Source organism: Lissotriton helveticus, chromosome 11 (genome assembly GCF_964261635.1).
Source record: "Lissotriton helveticus chromosome 11, aLisHel1.1, whole genome shotgun sequence".
Taxonomy (NCBI): domain Eukaryota; kingdom Metazoa; phylum Chordata; class Amphibia; order Caudata; family Salamandridae; genus Lissotriton; species Lissotriton helveticus.
In genome coordinates this window covers 1033033229-1033056979 of record NC_136072.1, presented here as the reverse complement: position 1 = coordinate 1033056979, position 23751 = coordinate 1033033229, and the positions used below count along the sequence as shown (strand labels likewise).

Here is a 23751-nt window from a genome sequence, read left to right as displayed (position 1 = left end):
AACACTCCTCCCTTTCACTGGGAAATTCTGGAAAGCAGTGTCGCACCCCTCTTGGGACTCTTGCCACTGCTGACCCCCTTTCGAACCGAGTTCTGGTGTACCAATGGCACTTCCTAGGATCCCAACGAGTCCTTCTATCCCACAATCAGAACTGTCCAGCAGCCTCTTATGTGTGCGTTTTTCACACTTTTCTTTCTTTTCCCCCCCTCCTCTGCGTGTAGTCGGCTTCGCTGTGGTGCCTCCAGACCTCAGAACTTTAACAGGGAAGTGGCCACAAGGACTCTCTAAGACAGAAATACAGTTACTCTCACAGGCCTCAGCCTCAACGCTCTGCTTAGCTCCCCAGCCGCCTCCTTCATCCTGGCTATCCGCCTTGCCTGCAGAAAAATCAAAAACCTTACCAGGTTTAGCTTTCGTAGATACAGGCTCACCGCGCTGGAGGTAGGCTCCGATCCTCCTGTGCCGACGCTGCCTGGGCTCCCCCGGAGCAAACCGCGATCCGCCGCTCTGCGACCGCGTCGCAGCTCCAGGGCGGCTCTATTCCAGCAGAGCGAGAGCAGGGGGCTCCGAGGAACAGGACACATACGGCAGACCACGCCACACCTTACCGTCGACGAGGGAAGGTGATAATGCTTTCTAGGCTCTCCTCCAACAATGCGCGATCAGCCCAGAATCATGCAGTCCTTCGATGGCGGAAGGTAGGGGAATGCAGAATTTGGATGCGCGCCGCCGCTCAGCTAGCGGGCGCTATGTTTCCCTCTGTGATCATTGTTGAAAAATGTTTTTTTCATATAATTTTTTTGCTTTTTTAAAATCTGGTTAGTGTTTAAAAAAAGTGTTTTTAATGTGAAATTGAATGTTTAAATGAGCTATCTGTAATATTGTGACTCTTATGGCGTGTTTTTATGAATCGAATAAAGCTTAAGAACGAATGAACGACTTGTTTATTTGGTTACCCTGCCTAACTTGTAATAGAAGAATTCTTATGATTGTATAACAGGAGCAAGAGTTTAACCCTGACAGGAACAGATGACGCAGGCATGCGAGCCACAAAAGATTTTATGTACATGGTACATCAAGAATAAAAGACCATATGATCACCAGCAATGGAAGAAATATCTTCAAAGAACACCAGACACTAAATGGTGTTGAACGGGGCAGATATGCGTTATGCTTCTAAACTGAACCCACACAAGCTGGTTTTGAGGGAGGCATGCAGCATGAAATGGTCAGATATACTATAGAGTTCAAATCATATCATATAAAATCACAGAAATTATACATATATCTCAATGGGCTTCATGGGGCAGAAAAATACTAAGATAAAGTTAATAATAACAAAAGAATATATACTCTTATAACTAAAATGACTTCAATTCTGACATGGATAATATAAATTAAAGAGCTATAAAGAAAAGGCCCAGTACTTTATACTGTGATAAACACATAGGTAATAAAATTGCCACTTGAATCAATAGAAAATATGCATCAAATGAGAAACCCTTTTAAAAAAAATGTTGAGGGACAAACAAGAATCACACAAGCAACAAGCATTTACAATGCAACGGTTTCGCCTTTGACAAAGTTAGAGCTATTGGCATTGTAAATGACAAATTGTTTATTTATGTGTTGGTTTTGAAAACAGATAAATAAATGGGATTGTCATTTACAATGTCAATAGCTTAATCTTTCGCAAATGCGAGACCTATTGCATTTGCACACACACACACACACACAGAGCCACACGCACACAGAGCCACACACACACACAGAGCTCGCCCCCCCGTACGTTCCTAAGAGAAGACCAAAACATGCCACAGAAGTCTATAACATCACTGGTACCCGGTATTAGTAAGTGGTAACAAACCCAAATTCTAGGGTCAAAAGTAACAGAAGGCAACAAATCACTGTTTTACTATGAATGTGTATAGTCGAAAAAAACAGTATGTAGTGAAATTTCAATGGTTAAGATGCGGTGTAGAGAGGACTAGGCAGAATGGGGTGCACACAAACTAAAACAAAGTTGCTTATTAGGGAAAGGTTGTGTGTGAACACATGTACAAATGTGCACTACAATTAGTAAAGGTGATAGCAGATGGCGCGCTGAAGAGCTCATGGGCGCCTATCAACTGTGGAGATAATGCGGAGCCGTAGGGCATGGGCACTCACTGGGTACGTCCACTCCTACAAAGTCGCTGGTAGGGGGAAACTCCTGTGTGCACAAACATAATTATGCATGTACAGTATAACGAATGGCACGTAGAAAAGGCACGTGGCTGTAGGGTGCGATCTGGAAAATGGCAAAGAGACAGTACATGGGCATGAATGCGGATAGGGAAACATGCAGCGGTGCAGTATGACGAATGACCCAGGGTAGAGGGAGCGTGAATGACGGAGACAGTAGCGGAGCAAGGAATAGAGATTGTGTGGAAACAGTAACGGCGCTGTTAAAATGCACATACATGTAATGACGGGTGGTGAAAGAATGTAATACTGGGGAGTCTGGTGTCGCGTACCTTGACAAACTGTAACAGCTAGAGACGGTCCGAGAAGGATATCTTTAAAATTAAAATAAAGCTCTGGGTGAAATAGCCGGTCGTGGTAGGACGGGTAGGTCCAAAGGTGGAGCTGCAAAAACGGAGAGGAAGAGTTAAAGCAGCTACCGGACCGGAGAACCAGCTTACGGACGGTGTAGTAATAAGAGGAATCCCACGAGTGATGTAGGGAAGTATCCATCGTACGAACAGAGTATGCGGGTGTGGTCTCTTACCTTACAATAGGTTAGGAATGCACGGGTAATGTGCTCCACTCGAACGTAAGTCCTCATCCGGGTAATGGATGCGGATGGGGTAAAAGTGGGTGTGTATATACAAGATATGCACTGCCGTGATACGGTTGATGCATAGGTCAATGGGGGGTATTAATTGGTGAAAGGATAACAACTAGACCGGTAATCGAGAAAGTGATGAGTGGGTCTCAATGTGCGCCTGCGCTAAAGAATAGAGGCAGCTCATGGCAATGAACGTTTGTCGGCCGAAATGCGGGAGGGTCAATAATATGAACGAGGGACAGGAGGAGGGGACTGGACGAGAAACGGCGAGGAGATGGTCTGTGCTTCAAAGGCCTTTGGGACATATAAGTATTTAGCCATGCAGCATATTATCCTAGGTGCCATAGCATCTACTGTTACATCATGTGAAAAGCAATATGCATTGTACTATCCATAGAGAGTTTGCATTCATGTGCCTAAGAGAGCTGTATATTAAAGTACCCGCTCAGGTGTCAGATAAACTGTCATGTGGTATTCGTTTCCTGCATCATGTGGCTAAAAGAGAACATGCACTAACAGTGTAACAATAATAATACAAAGGAAAAATATGACAGCCAGTGCTGCGATCCAAACCTGCTAAGCACAGCTGCACTCTTACCCAAAACATTCACCCCTGCGCCATCTAGGCCAATGGAGTGATAGCGCAAACTCGACCCAAAGGTATTGAAGCACTTTAAAAATAAAAAAACACAGCAGCACTGCTGTCAGTGCACAAGATCCCCTCCAAAGACCCGGCCTGGATCACAAGAGCACACTGGCAGGGGAAGGAGCGGTAGTTGGAAAGATTATTGCGCAGCTGTTGCCTGTCTGCGCCATTAACACCACAGTCCTCCACCGCCAGTGACAACAGCCTTTTCGCACACTGCCTGTGCCGATAACAGCATATCCGGTTTCCACGAGTGACAACATACACTGCGGCAGTGCAGTCCATCTGGCCGCATTAGTGAAAGCGTAGCCAAAAGGTAACCGAGTCGGAAACCGCATGTCCAGTCTGCACCAGTAACAGCACACCTGCCTGCACTAGTTACATCACACTTTTTTTGTTGCAGTTTTTATATAGCGTGAACTCGACCCGAAGGTATTGAAGCACTTTAAAACAAAAAATACCACGGCATCACTGCTGTCAGTGCCCAAGATCGCCTCCAAAGACCCGTCTGGATCACAAGAGCACATTGGAAGGGGAAGGAGAGGTAGTGGGAAAGTTTATGGAGTAGCTGAGTACTGTCTGGGCCATTAACATCCCAGTCCTCCAACGCCAGTGACAACTGCCTGTTTGCGCACTGCCTGTGCCGATAAAGGCATATTCGGTTTCCACGAGTGAGAACATAAGCTGCAGCAGTGCAGTCCATCTGGCCGCATTAGTGAAAGCGTAGCCAAAAGGTAACTTAGTCGGGGACCACACGTCCAGTCTGCACCAGTAACAGCACACCTGCCTTCACTAGTGACATCACAATTTTTTGTTGCAGTGTTTATATAGCGTGAACTCGACCCGAAGGTATTGCAGCTGGATCAGACGTGAGAACCTTTGCTGGCACACCTTTCCGCTTTGCATTCTGGTATTTGTGGTCCTATATTTGAATGGACACAAACACGACAAGCACCAGAATGCAAGTAGAGCTAGATTAGCAACTGATGTCGGTCACCGGGCACCGTGAGACTCAGGAGGAGTTTATGTTATGTTTTATATATTTAGTTTAATGAGATGTCGGGTTTGCTGCTGTGCATTGTTTGTTACATCGCTAGTAGCTGCAGGTGACTTTGAACACGTGGATACCATCTAGGCACTCAGTAGTTTGCAACAGCGCATGGGCTGGTGTGAAGTCACTACTCGGTAACTCTGATACTTTGTAACCCGGAACAATTCAAAAGCAAAACACAGCAACCTTAATTTTACTACACGGTAGCAGCGGATCAGTGCTTGATAAATGCAACCTAAAATGAAAATAAAAAGCTAAACATTTTGTTTTAATTTGGACGTTACCATTTGTCTAACAAAGTTAGAACTGGGCCCAACGATTTCATGCTTTCTAACATACGTGAAATGTTCTAATCTGCATCCGTCGCCAGTCGCAAGGTTGTCTAATTGTTTCCAGACAGTTCTTGGTTCATAAAGGCTGCTCAGAGCAACCATATGTGGGCGACATCAAAGGCGGCCGAGTGCCGCGATACTTCGGAAGAGGGGGGCGTCCTGCGCCGTATTCCTACTCCCCCGCCCGTTAATAGCTCGTTCGGCCAAGGTGGTGTGGCTCGCTGGGCACCTTCTGCTGCAATTAACGCTCAGGCTGCGATACTGATGGCCTCCACTGATCTTGCCTCAGGCCCGTCGCGGCTCAGCGCTCCCGTGCCCGTCCTCCAGCGGGCCAATGTGCGCTGCAGTATAGGTAAGGCGAGCCACCGTGCGGATTGAATAAATGCTCCGCTTTCGGAGCTTCGTGAACTCGCCGCCGCAGAACCTTTGGGACATCGGGGAAAGGATCGGGTTACCCTGGCACAGACGGTGGCCTGCTCCCTGGCACAGCCGCTGCAAGGTCGGGACACACTTTGCAGCATCTTAAACAAGCTACTGCCCGGCCGCCATCTTCGCCGAAATGACGAAAACAAACATTGAGAAAAAAAAAAGTAAACCCGCCCACCGCCGCAATGACGATCGGAGAGTGGTGGAGAGGGAAGAAATCGCGGGAACGCCCACGAATCTGGTCCGGCCATGACGGACAGATCTCTGTTCCAATGGCTAGCCTCCATTTATGGAGCTAGCCAATGGAACAGAGGGCGTATTCCAAAGCCACATATTATTCTCATTAGGTTTTCACCTGCGTGAAAAAGCTGCGCAGTGCGCAGCTTTCACTTAGGCGAAACCTAAAAAGCAATACAAATCTAAAATCTTCAAAAATAACCATTCCTAAAATGCACACAGCAGTAAAATCTTTCTATTGCCAGGTGGAAGATACACTTTGTATTTAAAGGAATAGTTGAAAGGTTTTGCAATAGCAGTTCTACAAACCATATTTGAAATTACACTTTTTAAAATCAAAATTATCGTCTTCTTTTCACTATATTTGTTGAAGCTTTTGCATTTGAAGTTCTTTTGACAGAGGAAATTCAACGGGCACAGCCCACACTCGATATTGCAATAATGAGATTAAATTGTAGCGGGTGGATTAATCCAAAGCGATAACCACAGTAATCTGTCTAAACGTATGGGTGGAGCCGGGGACCAATATGGGTTGTAGGAAAAGCAATAGATTTGCTGGTAAGGACTAGACATCAGACCTAACCCTCTACTTCCCTTTCTTTCTTCTTTTGCTTTACTATTTTGTTCTACTTTTCTGCTGGCAAACTTGGGTTATCAATCCCAATATTCTTCTTGGATTCTACGCATTGACTTTGGGGGAACTCTAAAGTGAAAGACTGGGGTGCCAGAGTCTTTAATACACCTTTTGGATGACCAAAATGTACTGCCCATTCAAAATCTTACCAACTGTTTAGCAATTTCATTTAGTTGGCTAAGGTTGCAAAGGAATTCTAAAGTGTTGTCAGATGGTTCACGTATTCTGTAATGTACTTTAGAAATGAAAATAATCAAAACCTAGCAGACGTAAATAGGAGACCTGGGGAGTTCTTTTTGGAGTTCCAAGTTCAGTTCTGAATCAAACCTTACGCCAGAATCATAACTAAGAATTGGAGGAAAGAGAACCCCACTTCTGCCATACAGAAAGCTAGAATGTCCATTGTATTTCAGTTCAATTGAAGCCCGTTAGTATATGTCCATGAGGCCATTTTGAACAGAAAAGACTTAACATTTGTCAATGGTGTCTGCTAGATGGCTGTCAAATGTAAATATATATATTACATTATAATTGCTATTTTACACTATTTGAAAATCTTCCTCCTGAATAGGAGAATGATGAGCACACTTATTGCCATCACAGACAACATCCACATGATCCTTGACAGATGAGTCACCCTCATTCTCCTGGAGCTCTGTGCAGAATTTGAAACGGTCTCACATCCCATCCTCATCAGGCACCTGAACGAGATTGGCATCCAAGAATCTGGTCTCTGCAGGATCTGCTCCTTTTTTTTGCCTTCACCATAACCCATGGAAGTCTGCAAACTCATCTGCGGAATGCCTCAATGCCCACTGCACCCTCAATGCACACATGATCCTTCTGGCCAAAATCATCCACATACATTGCATTAACATCCTTTCCTATGCTGACATGAAACTCATACTTTCCCTTCCAGACACGACCCCACAGCACAAGAATCAAACGTACTACCTGCATGATTAAAGTCGCTAATGGATTTAAGCTATCTCAAGCCCAATACCTAGACAGAAGTAGTGATCTTTGGCAAGAACACCTCGCCATGGGACACCAACTGGTGGCAGGCCAAACTCTGAACACTACCTGGCATCCCCAGCAGGAAACTCCGAATCATCATCAACAGCAAACTGGACAGGACCGCACAAGACAATGCTGTCATTGCATCCTGCTTCCAGACCCTAAAGATGCAGAGGAAAATACTAAAATGGCTCCCAAGCTACACTGGAAAGACAGTCACTTAAGCCCTAGTCATGAGCAAGATGGGACTACGGTAACACCCTTTATGCCAGGATCAACAAGCAAGTCATCAGAAAACTACAAACCATCCAGAACTCTGCAGCCAAACTCATCCTCAACCTCCCACATTGAACTCACATTCCACAAACCCTCAGGGAGCTCCACTGGCTACTGGTACATAAACACTGCGATCATTTCACACACCACGCACACAAGATGCTACACAACTTAGAATCTACGTTACCAGAACAATTGCATCTTTTTTCCCCAACCACCCAGAGACCTCCGCTTTGCAGCTAGTCACACAGATCCCATGTATACACAAATCCAGAAAAAAAGCTATTGTTCTTAAAACCAAAACTAAGTGGCTGTGCCCAATGAATTCCTTCCATCAAAAAACTTCAAATAGAAAAGCTTAAACAAATATAGTGAAAAGAACAGGATGACCCGGAATTAAAAAAGGTCATTTCAAATATGGCGTTTAGAATCACTGTTGCGTAACCTCTCTTTTATTCCTTTAAATAAAAGTTGTATATTTCACCTAGCATCAAGACAAATCTGACAGCTGCGTGCATTTTAGGAACAGGGATTATTCAAGTTTTGAAATGGGAATTGCCAATTTTTTCTAATTTTATGCTTTTTTTTTATTTTTATTTAGCCCCTTCCATGCTCATGACAGAACCATTCTGTCATGAGCACTATTGCAAAAAATCCCTTTGCTGTGAACAGCAGAGGGATATCCCATTTGTTTTTCATTTTACCTTGGGAGGTGGAGAAGAGCTTTCCCAACCTCCCAAAGCATGGTTTGGGTTTTCCTTGTAAAGACGATCGCATGGTGGCGGGCTGTTGTCATCACAACAAAAACGAATCTGAAATTTAGTTTCAGTTTCACAGTTTCTGTGCTTGTGGTGCTATCTCAGCCCCCGAGCGCCGAAACACATGGGAGAGGCATCGTTGGAAAGGGGAGAATCTCCCCTTTTCAATGGTACCCTTCTCTAGTGGATCCCTGCTCGGGGATCACCCCAGGAGGGCAATCACCAAGCAGCAATCCACCCGCTAGCACCAGGGAGGGGGGAGCGGCCCCTTGGGAAAGGGCCTTTGCTCCCCCCATAAAGTTTTGCAACATACAATATTTCTGCCCCCCGGGGGGGCAGAAGGCACCCTAGACGCTAGGGATTCTTTTTTTTTTATAGGCCAGGGGTGGGGGCTGCCCAGAATGATCATACCAATGCCCCCACCAGCCCCCCAAAAAATGACAGTCTTTCGCCCCCCCCCCCCCTATCCCCAGAGGCAGATGGGGGCGTTAAATCCACTAGGCACCAGGGATTAGTTGGGTTTTTTTTATACGAGGGGTGGGTGTTGACCAGAATGGGTTTGCCAGTGCCCCCCCCCCCCAAAAAAAGATGCTACAGTCTTTCCGCCCCATCCACAAGGCAGATGAGGGCGGTAGCCCCTGATCTGCCCCCCGGAGGGGCAGAGAGCCCACTAGGCGTGAGCGACTATGCTAGCTTTTATACGTACACTGTCCCCAACTTCCCCCCCAAATAGCCACAGTCTTTCTGGACATATTGGGGCAATAGCCCCCAATTCTGCTCTCCCCAGGGCAGCAGAAAGCCCACTTGTCCCTGACTTTTTTCAGAATGCGCCTACCTGTGGATTGTGAGTCCTAGCGCAGCTGGCACCCAAGGAAACCTAGCAAACCTATACATTTTTTAAACCTAGACACCCCAGGGAATCCAGGATGTGGTGACTTGTGAGGATCTTACCAGGTTCCGTTACCCAGAATCCCTTGTAAACCTCACACATTGTTTTTTTTAAAAAAGCAAATTTTCGTGATGGAAAGTTCTGGAATCTGCGTGGATCCACAAAATTCCACCCACCCCGCATTCCCCATAGTCTTTCGGTAAAAGTGATACCTCACTTCTATTTATTGGAAGACTTTGGGGACTGCGGGGTGGGTGGAAATAAGTAGATCCACACAGATTCCAGTACTTTCCATCACAAAAATGTGAGGAAAATGTGTTTTTTTGGACAAAGTTTGAGGTTTGCAAAGGAGTCTGGGTAAGAAAAGCTGGTGAGAGCCAGACAAGTCACCCCATCCTGGATTCCTCCGAGTGGCTAGTTTTCAAAAATGTACAAGTTTGCTAGTTTACCCTAGATGCCGGCAGAGCTAGGGTTTAAAATCTACAGCTAGGCACTTTGCACAAAAAGGGTCTGTTTTCACAGTAAAAATGTGGTATGACCATGTTGCGTTTTGGGCCGTTTCCGGTCATAGGCACTCAACCTACCCACACAAGTGAGGTACCATTTTTATCCAGAGACTTAGGGAAACACAGAATTTTAGAGCAACTGTTATTACCTATTGACTTTCAATGCATTTCTGCCTTCCAAATGTAAGACAATGTGTAAAAAAAAAAAAATATTCACTTTGAAAAATGTCCTTTAATTCATATGCTAGTATGGGTACCCACAATTTCGGAGATGTGCAATTGGCTACTGTTTCTAAACTTTATATTCAGTTCCCATTTCAGGAAAACATAGGTGCCTTTCGTACCAATGTTTCACTATTTATATTTTCCCAAATGAATTGCTATATACCCACTACACAATAAAACAATTGCAAGACGCTGCTCTGTTATTGGCTCTAGGTTTCTAGGGTTCTTGGTGAATTTACAAGTCCTATATATCCCCACAACCAGAAGGGTCCAGCATATGTAACGGTATATTGCTTTTAAAAATCTGTCATACTTAGAAGAAGTTATAGGTGAAAATGTTGGCACAAATGGCTATTTTTTTCAACTCATTTTCAATATTTCTTATTTTCAACTGTTAGCTTCTATAAAAAAAAACGTGAAAGATCTACACAAATGACCCTTTGCTGAAGTCAGAATTTTGTCTATTTTTTTAGAACTGTATAGGTTTCCAGGATCCATTATTGCATTCATACCCATTTTTATCATTAACTGGAAGGAGGTTGAAAGCATAAAAAATAGCAAAAATAGGCTATGTCCCAGAAAAATGCCAAAACTGTAAAAAAAATTGGTTTTGTGACAAAAGTCGGTCAGTCCCTGAAAGCTGGAAAGATGGTTATTTCAGCTCGACAAACCCTTTGTTGATACCATTTGCAGCACTTTTTTCCAATTTTTAATTTTTTTTGCTGTATTTTGGCTAATTTTTGGGTCCCCTCCAGGGGAATCAACAAACCCTGGGTACCTTTAAAACCCCATGATTTTTTTTTTTTTTTTAATCCTCATCTGCCCGACACACGTTCTTAGATGCAAAGCGAACAGCCCAACCACCTCACTGCCAATGGGAGCAGGCCCTAGAAATTGATCCGCAACGCAGCTAGGCAGAGGTTATTACGAGTTGGTAGGGAATTCCATGCACCTTATTAACGTTTCTCCAAGCAACATCTTGCCTGACAGGCCAGTATGTATATATCGGAATCGGGGCAGACCACAAAACTGAGCCATGGAGTAAGTGGGCTTAATCATCGGATCTATGGGGGGAAAAAAAAAAAAAACCCAAGAAGGCGGAGAAGGCTTCACCTCCAATCTGTCAAAAGCTTCCAAAATGTGAGGTTCTGGGCTCTACAAGATCTTGTCAAGTCTACCTTGGATGTTACATAGAGTGAGGTTAGCCATGCAGAGTGGGTAGGGGGGATGGTATCCACCCAGTGCATGCATATCTGCCGTCTTGCCAACAAGATAGCATAAAACAAAAAGGACTGCGCTACCCCTGTAATAGTCTGGTCGTACCCGAAAATGACAAGTGGTAAAGTTAAAGGGATATTGATGTTAATAATTGAGTCTAAAGTAGATTTTATTTCTTTCCAAAAAGCGGATATATGGGGACATTCCCAGAACATATGTACGTCGGAGGCTGCTAACAGTTGGCATTTATTACAGCGTTTTCCCTCTTGATATTTGGATAGGCGTAGAGGGGAAAGGTATGCCCGGTGTATGGTAAACAAATGATTTCGTCTAAGCCAGGCAGGTTTAACTAGTTTATATAAGAGGGAAAAAGATTGTATCCACAGATCCTCATCTAATGCCACTATTTCTCTACCCCATAGCTCCGTTGGGAGATTGAAATCCCCATCTATCTCTTCCACTATGGACCAATACCAAAGGGCCACCTCCTTGCCTCCTGTCTGTTTTTCAACTAAATTTTGTTCTAGGGGGCTAAGTCTCCCGGTGTTAAGATCTTTCCTAATTAATTCTCTAGCCCAGCTCCTAATTTGTACATATTTAAATCTTGACAGGGTCGGCCCTACTTTCTCCCTGAGCTCCTCCCACTCTATCAAGGTGCCTCCAGATATTAGTTCGCCCCATCTTAAAAACCCTGCTGTAATTAGGGGAGTTGCAAGAGAATCTTGCAGACACGGCGGATGCCCGGGAGAGTCCCATATCTGAGCATAATTAGAATAGTATGCCAGCCCCACCCTACGTTTGATTTGTACCCATGATTTCAATTGTGTTAACAAAATCTTCAACCTCACCTTCTTGAAGAATTTTCGGTCTCCAAACTTAAATAGGATCCCATCTAGGGGGAGGTTTGCCCCTACCAGCATTGCCTTGAATAATCTCCCATTTGAAGAGAGATCTGGTGTTTTCAGGAGCATTCTTGAGTAGGAAAGCTGGAATGCCCAAGAATAATACTGCAAGTCTGGAAGGGCCAATCCACCTTTTTCCCTCCTCCTTCTTAATTTTTTCCAGGCCAATCTCGTAGCTTTATTGCCCCAAATAAAAGAATTTATTTCTTGCTGGCATTTAAGAAGTTGCTTGGAGTCAAAAGCAAAGGGAATAGTGTTAAAAATAAAAGTCAGTTTCGGAAGAATGGACATTTTTACAATGTTGACTTTCCCAAAAATTGACAGTTGAAGGTCCGCCCAAGATCTCAATAGGGCCCTACATTCTCTGGAGACCGAATCTAAGTTAACTTTGGCTAAGGTGTCAATATCTTGCGTAATTTTGAGTCCAAGGTAGCGGATTGAAGATGCCACCCCAACGCCCGGATTAGCAATGTTCCAAGTCATTAGCTCGGTCTGCTCGGCATTGAAATCATAGCCCGATACGTTTCCGAATTCCTTAGCCTTTTCAACCACAATAGGAAAAGCGTTTACTGGATCGCTAGTGAAAATTACAACATCATCAGCATAAAGCCCTACCTTCCTTTCCCATCCACCGAATTCAAATGAGGAAATTTTTGGGTCATCCCTAAAGGATTGTGCAAGTGGCTCGATATATATGTTTAAAAGTAAAAGGGACAGGGGACAGCCCTGTCTTGTTCCCCTAGTAATCTGAAAGGGCTGGGTACATGAACCATTGACCATAATGCTTGCGCTGGGATTAGAATATAGGAGGCCTATTGATCTCTGAAAATTAGGTCCAAATGCAAATTTTTTCATGACCTCAGCTAAGTATGGCCAATTTACTCGATAGAAAGCTTTTGTAGCGTCGAGGGTCATAATAGCCAAAGGGAGTGAAAATTTTGAGGCTATGTCCACAGCCCCTATTAAGTCATAAGTGAGGTCGGAGAGCTGTCTACCTTTTATAAAGCCCTTCTGGTCAGTGTGGATTATTGAACCGACCTCGCGTCCCAGCCTATTCGCCAACACGGCCGCAAAGAGCTTATAATCGCTATTTAAAAGCGAAATTGGCCTATAAGAGCCACATTTAGCTGGGTCTTTCCCGGGTTTCGGGATCAAAACAATTATTGCCTCCCCCCAAGATTTCGGTGGGGTCGCACCATTGACTAAGATGTCGTTGAAGAGTCTTGTAAGCACAGAGACAATTTCAGGTGCCAATACTCGGAATAATTCACCGGGAAGACAGTCAGGGCCCGCTGCCTTACCCCGCTTCACCTTTTTAATAGTTTCACTCACTTCTTCCTCTGAGATAGGTCTCTCAAGACGGTCCCTTTGTTCTGGAGTAAGAGTGGGAAGAGTGATTTTTTCCAACCATCTAAGCTTTGATGTCGGGTCGTCCGGGATCTCCTCCTTATAAATTTGCTGGAAATATTCCAGAAATGCTTCCCCGATGTCTCTAATAGAGGATCTTTCGTGGGTTTCCCCATCTACATTGATGAACTTTATGTGTTTTTTGGCCTGGTCGGATTTAATTTTCCAGGCTAGGACCCAACCCGCGGATTCACCATACTCAAAGTTGGAAAGCCTACTCACTTCCCATCTCCGTGCAACCCTCTCTTGGAGAATGCTGTCTAGCTTCTCTTTTAAATCCTTACGTTGCTCCTGCTCTTCGTTAGTCCCACATCTGAAGCCAATACGTTGATCAAGAAGAGCAATTTCCTTTTCGATATTGGCGATCTTTGCCCTATACATTTTCCCTCGATACGAGGCCCTGTTGGTTATATGGCCTCGCAAATATGCCTTATATGCCTCCCATACTATACTTAGCTGAGTTGAATTTATGTTGGTGTCCATAAACATTTTTGTTTCTTGGATGATAAGATCAGTTTCATCATCCTCTAAAAGAATCGTACGGTCAAATGACCATGAAGTATGAGAGGGTTGCTGAGCCAGTTGAATAGAAAAGGAGATGGCTGAATGATCTGATAAGTGTAAGGGCAAATATATTAAATCCTTTAGGGGATCTCTTAGTGAATAACTAAAAAGAGCATAATCGATTCTCGATTTGTGATTATATTTATGATTATGGTATGATACACCAAGTGCATCACCTGCTCTCTCTCTCCATGGATCCGCCAATCCGAGCGTTGACATGACGACCCCCAATGCCTGCCTGGATTTATTATAGGTTAATGCTCTTGAGTTGGGGGATTTATCCAGTTTTGGATTGAGTACTAAATTGAAATCTCCCATCCAAATTATTGGATCTTGAGTTGTTAAGAGCTTGCTCTGGACTTTGTTCAAATATGAGGGGTCGTCCTGATTGGGTCCATAATAACCAACCAGATTATAGGGTCTGCCCTCCAGACTTGCGTTGACATATAGCCACCTACCGCTAAAGTCTTCTTCGTGATTAAGAATCTGGGCTCTGACTTGCTTTTTAAAGATAATAAGGATGCCCCGGATATTGGCGTTGTGGTTGGTACAAATAAAACAGTCTACCCATCTTATTTTCCTCAACATGTCTTTCACTTCTTGTTGGAGAAGATGTGTTTTCTGAATGACAATGACCTGCGCAGGAGAGTCCCTCAAGTATTGTAATATTCTATACCTCCTACTCTTAACACGCAGGCCATTGACATTCCAGGACAAAAATGTTATTCCAATCATATAATAATTTTACTCCGACTCTTTAAGGCTAAGTATAAAAAGCAACTCCCGGGGCCTTTAAAACCCCATGATGTTGGAAGAAAAGGACACAAATTTGGCGTGGATACCTTATGTGGTCAAAATGTTACAGGGGCCTAAGCGCGAACTACCTCAAATAGCCAAAAAAAGGCTTAGAAAAGGGGGGGGGGGGAGAGGTCTAGCAGCGAAGGGGTTAAGGGGCAATTTTATATCATGTTTTGTTATGTGTCTGTCACAGTAGTGCCTATTGGGTCTATTCTTTGTAGCTCAGGGCTCGAAAAATCCATTAGCTATGGCGAGTCAGATTTAATCAGGATGGGCTATTTTTAGGGCCTACTCTCCCTTTCTGGGGAGCTGACAATGGGTGTTATGCTTGCTCACAAAGTGAATGAGCAATAAAGATGCCTTTAAATCTGCTTATCTTGTCACATTTGCTCGGACTTCAGAGAGTCAAAAGTCAGTTTGTCTTCCTGCATTTACTTTTCATTCTGTGACTGAAGTTAGGGGATTTTGTAAAGTGGACTCTGTGACAATCGTGTTGAGACCAGTTCACAACTCAGGTACATTACAGTTAGGTTGAGTAGATTATTCAAGTTACTAGACCTACAGGTCTAGTAACATTTTTATGATTTTTCGTACCCTGCAGCTCTCTAATTTACATGTATCGATGTCGGAACTGAAGTAATTTCAGATATAGGAATATTTCTCTTGTCATTAAATGTCTATGTATTTTTCTGCCCTGTGTATCCCAGAGATATATGCATCCTTTTTGTGAATTTCTATGATATGATTTGAACTTCATAGTTTACCCAACCACTTCATATGTCCGCCTCGCTGAAAAGCCAGCTTGTGTGAGATCAGTTTGGCAGCGTAATGTATGACTGCCCCGTTCAATACCATCTAGAAGATGGTGATTTTTTTTGAAAATATTACTTTCTTTCCAAGTGATCGTGGAGTATGGTCTCTTTTTTTTATGTACCATGTACATCAAATATTTTGTGGACTTGCGTGCCCAGGTCATCTGCTCCCGTCAGGTTTAAACTCTTGCTCCCTTTACAAAATCGTAAGAGTTCTATAACACATGGTAGGCAAGGAAATGAAACCAAGAAAATGAGTCAAAAGCAAATAATGACAACATAATATAGCACTGTAAGGCAACAGAGAGAAAAATTATACTCTTAAACTAATATGAGCCTAAAGTTAAGGCTGATAGTGCAGACAAAGAAACAGGGCAGAGAAGATACTATTGTCAAGAAGTCGCTTTCCTTATCTATTTTTAATTTCATAGACATGCTACAATCTTTTGAAATGGGGGATAGCATGTGGGTATGGAGATGTGGGTCTGACTACCATATAGTCTAATGGAGTGAGATAGCATGAGATGAATGTCACTATAATGTGGGTGAGGTATGTGATCAGGAGTGTGGCATGCAAGAATGAGTATGTACAAGCCAACGGGTAGGGTGATAGATAATCTCAAGGTGGCAGTTTAAGTAGCTCTATTGATGAGTTTGTGGAAAATCTACTTTACAGAGAGTTCTGGTGCCTTTTTCTTCTGAATGAAAATATCCAGTTTATTCGACAATGATTTATAATTTTTGATGAGGTTATGTCAGTTAATCTGAACGTATTCCCTGTGACAATAGATTTAACGAGAAGATCTGTTTATTTATCGTGGTAAGTCTGATGTTGCTTGAATCCTAAAACATAGTCATTGGGGTAAATATTATATTAATAGGAGGATATTTCTATTAATATCAGCACATAGTTGTTTAATATGTACGCGAGGGTAAAGGCCATATGTATAATCGATTGGCAGTTCTGGCAGCTCTCAATTGGTATTATCCCCATTTTGTATAGTTAAGAAAAGGTCCAAAATGCTCTATAAATTATAAAGAGTGGAACGATCGCACCCCCCACTGCATATCAGAGAATCCCCTTCTCTTGAATTCCACAAAAAGCAGACAACCTCGCTTTTCAATTAATCAACATACTCTAAGCAGGGTGATGCGCACACCTGCTCAGCACCAAGATACCCTAGTGGTGATAGTGCTCTTCATAAATACACATTAGAAAAGTGCCCAAAACACATTAAAGTATTGAGTAGTATTTTATACGTATAATACTATAACAGGCAAAAATGTTGCTACATAAAGATGTTACACCTACATGTATCTGAACTCCAAATATAAATATGTGGGTGTATACACACATTTGCCACGTTTGATTTACTGGGTGGAGAACGAACAATCTTAAAAAAATTCTAGAGCTTTAAAATGAGGATACAAATTTTAACAGAACTGAATTTTATTTTCAAAAACGGATTACCTGTGACTAAATAAGACAGCCAATTCCATTCCAAAATCTTAATGCGGTCATGTGGGGACTCGAAGAACCTTCTACACAGCCCAAATATGCTCTTAAAAACATTTCATGGTGTGCCAATCAGGTCAGCTTGGAAAGTCTGTTTACTGCAAGAGTTTTTAAATGGCCAACCCATGGACTGTCACAGAATGCTGGTGTGTCCGAGTAATATGCTTGCTACCTTCAGTTATATCAGTTTTCCGTTTACCATTCCTTGAGATACCAGGGACCTTCCTCAGACAACATTCCCTAGCTTTGAAGAATTGAACTACATCTGGATTTATACTTTCAAACACACTTAATTCTGGACAGGCAATATAACAGCACATTAAACGACGACTAGACAATTAGATGCAAGGATCACTTCTTCAGCAATAGGGATTGTGGCTTGCTGTGATTATCCTTTGGCAGACCAACAATGACCAAGTATAGCAAAAGCACATTCTAGCAGAATAAAGGCTGCTAAAGTAGCATTCATCTGCGACATACCAGTGCCAGAAAACTGCAGCACGGCAGCCACTTAATTCATTTGTCAAATGATGCCTTGACTCAGCAGAATTGCAGGTCTATCGCATTCTCATATTCGATGGTAATAGCAGAGTTGCTCAGTAACACCTAAAAAAAACGGTTTACACTATGAAAATGCAATTCTACAAATATCTGGTGGTAAACACGCCTCTGAATTGTACTGAATGGTACTACTTGCATACATGATCACGATGCAAGTGCCAATACCACTACACCATCGATGTAGTGCATTATTTGTGAGGGAATTAAGTTGTGTTGGTTTTTTCTGGCACACCATGGTACACTTACCGACATGCTACTGAATAATACCGAAAGCTTGCATTCCAACAGGTGCCTCTGAGTTTTCCTCATGGTACAGGCAAGTACCTTGGAATTTTACAAAGAAATTACAGGGCATTCGTACTTTTACAGATTACTCCTGGACGTTGATAAAACGTTACCTAAAAGTGTGATATTTACATCTATTTGATCATAACTGTTAGCAAAAAAAGAATAAGACTGCAAATAAATTAGTACCGTTGTACCTCATGGATGTGATGACGATATATTCACCACGCTATGTTACTCGAAATTTGCCCCATAAGATAATAAACAGAGCCTCCAGTAAGCACACACGGCACTAAGTAACCTTTTTAAGGAATGCTTCTAACTCACACCCACCACCACAAGCAATTGCTGTTTCAAACGGAAAGCATGTGACATTATAAAAGACTCATGTTAAGAAAGGTCACTCACTAGTAATACTAGTTTTGTCGATGCACACACGGAGCCAAGCAAGCCTCTCCACGAGTTTAAAGAGGGTAGAGAGAGTTAAGTTGATCTCAGATGTCATAAGAAGTCCGTTTAAAGACACACCCTCAATTCAAAGTCAATGGGTTGATTTTTCATAATTAATACAAGAACCTTGCAAAGTTTGCGAAGCTAGACCAAGACGTCAATTAATAAAAACGATGTCACTGGAAAGTAACTCTTCCTTCTCCTACAAATATCAATCCATCTTAACTCTACCCCTCAATCAACCTAATCTGGGAAGGCCTATCTGCGAGTCAAATGAAATAGCAATCAATACAAGCCTGTATGTGCCAAAGACGCCCTGTCGCCTCAAAGCCACTGGTAGCTCTGTCCAGGCTTGCTACAAAGGCCGTGATCAGCCTCGTGTTTACCATCCCTTGTAGCCCACTTCCTGTGCCCCAGCCCTACCCCTTACACTCTCCCAAAGTGAATAGTAATATGCCTTCCATCTCAACCACCCTCCAACAATGCAAACTCCACTACGCACCCCCTCGCCCTCTAACACGTCCCATTTGCCACTATCATCACTGGTATATCCTTTAAGAGTTCTACTCCATAGCACTTTAAACTTACCATCCTTTTCGACTGTCAGAGTCCTGTCTGTATTTCCTTCCCCAACACAATTTAGCACGTCCAAGCTCAACCCTCTTAAGTACCAGACCTACCCTCTCTCAACTCACTGCACTGCCAGGCTTCCTTCCCCTTTGTGCCAACAGTAAGTCCCCTGCCTCTTAGTTTGGCAGAGTCCAGACAACTCTGATTTGAAAGCTGACCACGACTTCCCTTAGAACAGTGCCAGTTTGACCTCTGTCTATACCCATGGGTCTAAACCTCCTGGAAAATGAATGTCAATACTAGTCTTGGATCTCCTCTTTGTCACAACCACACCGAAAGTCAATGTTGGGCTTGCACTCCCGATCTGACTGAGCACAACGTCCCCTTGGTAAGGTCCGACTTACCCACCCTTTCTCTGCAGCCCTGATTTGCCTCGTAAGTCCGTGGCAATGTCCAGACTGCACACCGTGTTTGTTTTCTTCCTTTGCTGCACCAAAGACAGAACAGCATGTCCTCCCTCTTCCCTTTTTGTGCCCGGGCTACCACCCTGCAGAGTCCAGACTGAACTCATTCTCTGCAACTAGCAGTACCCAGCATGCTCGCCCTCGCAACCTCCAACAGTGCCCTCCTCCCTCGCTGGCAGGTTGGCCCGCCCTCATCAGCTCCAGTGCCTGACCTGCCACCCCTATCCACCCCTGACACAGCCGTCCTGACATGTCCCAACCCCAGTCCGTCTCCTTCCACACCTACCCACCACAAGCAGTCAGGAGCCCGCAAAATCCCACTTGAATCTCTAGTAGGTAGGAAATATTGGCACCCACCTGCCCATGCTCTGCCGCCCGCCTCCTCCCGGGGCCGGGGCGCCGCTACCCCCGCCGGGCTTCCGGTTACTCCCGGCCTGCTGCTGCTTCATAGACATGACGGCCGGCCCATAAACAAGGGGATATCGTCAACAAACCACAAGGCCGCTTGAAACGGGGGGAGACCAGCTCTGGGCCCGCAGCTGCGCCGGCGCCTGTCCTGGGCCGAGTCCTGTCCTCAGCAAGCCGCAGGCTGTAAGAGCAACTCGTCCTGAGCCAGTCCTTGTACTTTGCGGGGGCTGTAGCGACCTTGTGCGCGGCTTTCTTAGCGGCCTGTCTCGGGCCTTGAAGCAGTCCCTGCAGTAACTCTAAACACAGACACCACAACAGTCTGAACAGAGACGGCCGCGGAGGGATATCTTTGTCAAGCCGCCTTCGGCATCTCTGCGTGTTACGTAGCTTCACAGTTTCGCTTTTGCCCTGAGGCTGACTCGGCTGTGCGGAGGTCGTGGCGATTCTCCTAAAGTGACGTCAGATTGTTTTTCTATGAGCTGAGAGGGAGTTGGTTTTGACAGGAGACAGGACAGGCTGCGGATGGTGGTTGAATGAAGGGACTTCTTTGCGGACGAGCGGAGGGTTATCGGACGTGGCAGCGTCGCTGACGACAGCGGGGGTAGTGCGGAACTCACGCGTGAGCCGGTGTGGTGCTGCTGCTGGATCTCAAGAACGGGAGACTTGGCCAAGCGTTTCCCTGGAACGGGGAGGGAGCCTCAGTTCGTCCTAAAGAAGCCTTGGCATTTCTCATCTTTTATCGAACGTCCTTCTTCTTCAGTGCAAGCCTTTTGGAAAATACAATTATATTGTTTTTTTGTCTCTTTGTATTTGTTTTTTATATGACCCATTATTGCATCATTGGGTTAGCTGCAAAATACTATCTTTATAACTGTTAATATATCTCCTCCTTGATAGCGTTCGTTTAAGGTAGTCTGATCACTTTAAGTCACCGCTTTCTTTTAATGGGGTTGGTATTTGTAGTCTTTCTTTGCTTCACCGTCACCATTTCAGTAAGTCTTCGTGTCGACATGTCATTGAACCCAAGTATCCTTGGCCCCGGTCTTGCTCATTTAGAAAGGTTTTCTCACTTGTGGACAACCTCACTGGTCCCAACGCGTTTATTTGGAGCCTCACACCTGAACTTATTTTCATGTTACATTTCTGAGATCTCTGCTTTTGTTTTTGATGACCCAAGTGTTCAGGACATCGTAAGAGCTTGTTATAAACTGGTTAGCTAAACCATGAAGGTCTGTATCTGCGTGCATCATGAGTATTAACATAAATACAATGACGAAACAGGTGCGCTTTCGTAAAAATCAGTTTGTTTAATGTTTTGGGTAATAACACGTTTGTTTTTAGACCACTTATTCTACATACTAACTGTGCTCCTTGCAACAAGGGTGTCTCAACTATCCCTACAAACTAGAAGCCCAGTATGTACGTGTCTGGAACACTCATTTAACGTGAGCATCAGGTAAATGGTACATTAATAAATGTGTGGTGATAGGAGACGCATCTGAATGCCTGCCATGGGTTAAATGCCATTTGTTGCCCAGTAAATAACATGCTTTGACAAAGCCATCAAGTCGGAGTTTAATTACTAACACATACAGCATTGGGACATTAGACAGAAACACATTGGAGGGAGCAAGCAGGAGTGGATAGAGAGGGCTGTAGTAGTAAAGTGGTCCTTCAAGCAGTTCAATTCAAGTACTCGGAGTGCAAGTGATACACTTAAACTGTCAATAGCATTGGGTAAGAGCTGAATATATTCTACCGAGTTGACCCAAGACAAGATTAACACATTCTCAAGCCAGTGACTAAAAGAGACTGATGACAGTAAGGCAGTGGTTGAAAGGGTTAGCACAAAAGCCTATTCTAACTTTGATAGTAGTAGGTGTGCTTGGCAGCTGTGCTGTCAAACTTTAACCTAAAAAGAGCCTTGTTAATTATTGTGCTCGGATATTCATTGTAAGCTAGGGAGATTTCACAATAGAACAATACCCTACAATGTAACATATTTGAATACCTAATTGCTAAGAACGGTTATAGGGTGTAATGCCACACTCCAAGCAATTCCGGCATATGGGTGCTCTGCTACTTGGGTTAACTGTTAAAAAAAAGACCCAATATCATACACCTGAAGTTTACACTTATAGAATAAGCATTCCATAAACAATTAAAGCGAACCGTAGTCAAAAGTATTTTCAAATTGTATCCCAAAAAATAAAGCAGACAGGCTCTTATTTGCCGTAAAAACATCACATATTTGAATACCTCCCCTTTAAATACCATCTGTTGTACTTCATCAATGAACTTTATTAATTTTTTCAAGACAATTATAAAAGCACAGACAGAAAGCAATACATTAGATGTTAAAAATATATAACAGAGTTTAGTTCAGCAAATGGCGTTTCCAAAAAGCTCCCAGTGGCAAAATACACCTAGGGGCTAGGCATCTTACATAAGTGTAGGTTTATGCTGATACAAACCATGTCAATTTAATAATTGGCAATAAAAATGTAAGCATAAATGGCACATTGTATTTACAAAAGAAAATAAAGTGTGACAAAGTCTGAGCGGAAACCTCACCAGAAGGGGAGGTTAAAATAGATTGTCAAGTCCTATTAACCAAGAGAAAAACATAGGTAGCTCCTGATGGGTGCTTAACCAGAATTTATTTACAAAGACCTGTCCCACACAGTTTTTTACAAGGTGCACATAACGTTTCATGCCACCACAGATTTCGATCATAACGTAGTCCCTGAGAGTGGGCATTTTTAGTTTATCAGCTTCTCTGTTGGACCTACAGAGTGAAATAATTTGTTTTTTTACCCTTACTGCATTCCCCTTAATAAAATGCGGGAAAGTAAATCGTTAAGGTCTGTCTTGGTGTCCTTAATGTATCTTAACCATTGAATTTCAGTGCCCTGATCACACACCAGGCTATCGATGATAGCCATACGATTTAAATGAGCCTGTTTATTTCCCTTTATAGAAATCCAAAAATGAGCAGGGCAAGCTTAATATGATCCTCAGTTTAGGAAAGCCCCCTACTCATCATGTGTGCAGACATGCAGACTTGATTGTGGGAGTCCTAGCAGTTGCCTACAGAAGCGATTCTCTTCCTACAGCCGTTTCGAACAATTTCAGTAGCCCCAAACTTGCAGCCCCATAGGTCAAAACTAGGACACACTTAAGTTTGTTGATTTCTAAAATCGGTAGAAAATGTTTGTTTCCCTCCTTTCAGGTTTGCTCGAAAATGTCCCTCACAGATTGGTTAAAGCGAAGACATCTATACCAGATACAAGTTAACCAGAAACTTCAGGCATTGAAGGTCACACCCAAATACGAAAATTAATTTACCCTTGTAATAGGTTTTCCTTTGATGGTGATGGGTCTGACCTTAGACAGGCCTCAGAAAATCTACTAGCCCCATTGCTATCCAAGTGGGCCCAGATAAGCAGCCAAGAGATTGCTGATGTCAATATAGATGAGAATATGTTTACATCACAACCGCATGAAACCACAGCTGTTGGTACCTTCTGTCCAATGGTGCATGGAGGGATGTTAACACCTCAAAAGCCAAGAAGGGGTGGTCCGACCTCTTCTGGGCGATGAAGGGCCTGGTCTGTTCCATGCTTCTGGAAAATGGGTCACGATAAATATCCCTCAAGTTCACACCTGACGGAAGCAAGGAAGTCTTTACCTTGTGCTCCTGGTGGCCCTCTCCCTAAGTCTTTTCAGGCGTCCCGCGCTGCAGGAAAAGGTGTTGCGGTAGAAAGTGCTCGAGTCTCCGCCTTCTGGCAGTAGCAAGGAGGCCTGAGCCTTGTGGGACTTGTTGTACTTGTAAAACAAGATGCAAATAGGAATAAGTGAAACATAACCATTTTTTTGTACACCCCTATAGGTACACTGATATAAGTGATGGAAAGCATAATGCAAATAAAAAGCATGCTACCAATGCAAGGAATACTTAGATTTGAT

At 43.6% G+C, this 23751-nt stretch overlaps 1 protein-coding gene across 18 annotated transcripts in view; it reads right to left on the bottom strand.

Annotated features, from left to right (window-relative positions):
- Positions 1-20203, bottom strand: part of ATXN2 (ataxin 2) — a 1876777-nt gene extending 1856574 nt beyond the window's left edge. For 11 of the 18 annotated variants that reach the window (XM_078667449.1, XM_078667444.1, XM_078667451.1 and 8 more), the window contains exon 1: positions 19732-20119. In XM_078667449.1, the coding sequence (XP_078523575.1) occupies positions 19732-19829 (98 nt within the window). In that variant the 5' untranslated portion in view covers positions 19830-20119. Of the gene's footprint in view, positions 1-19731 lie in introns of all 18 variants that reach the window. The other 7 variants (XM_078667457.1, XM_078667461.1, XM_078667458.1 and 4 more) reach the window with 4 other exon arrangements.
- Positions 20204-23751: the final 3548 nt, after the last annotated feature.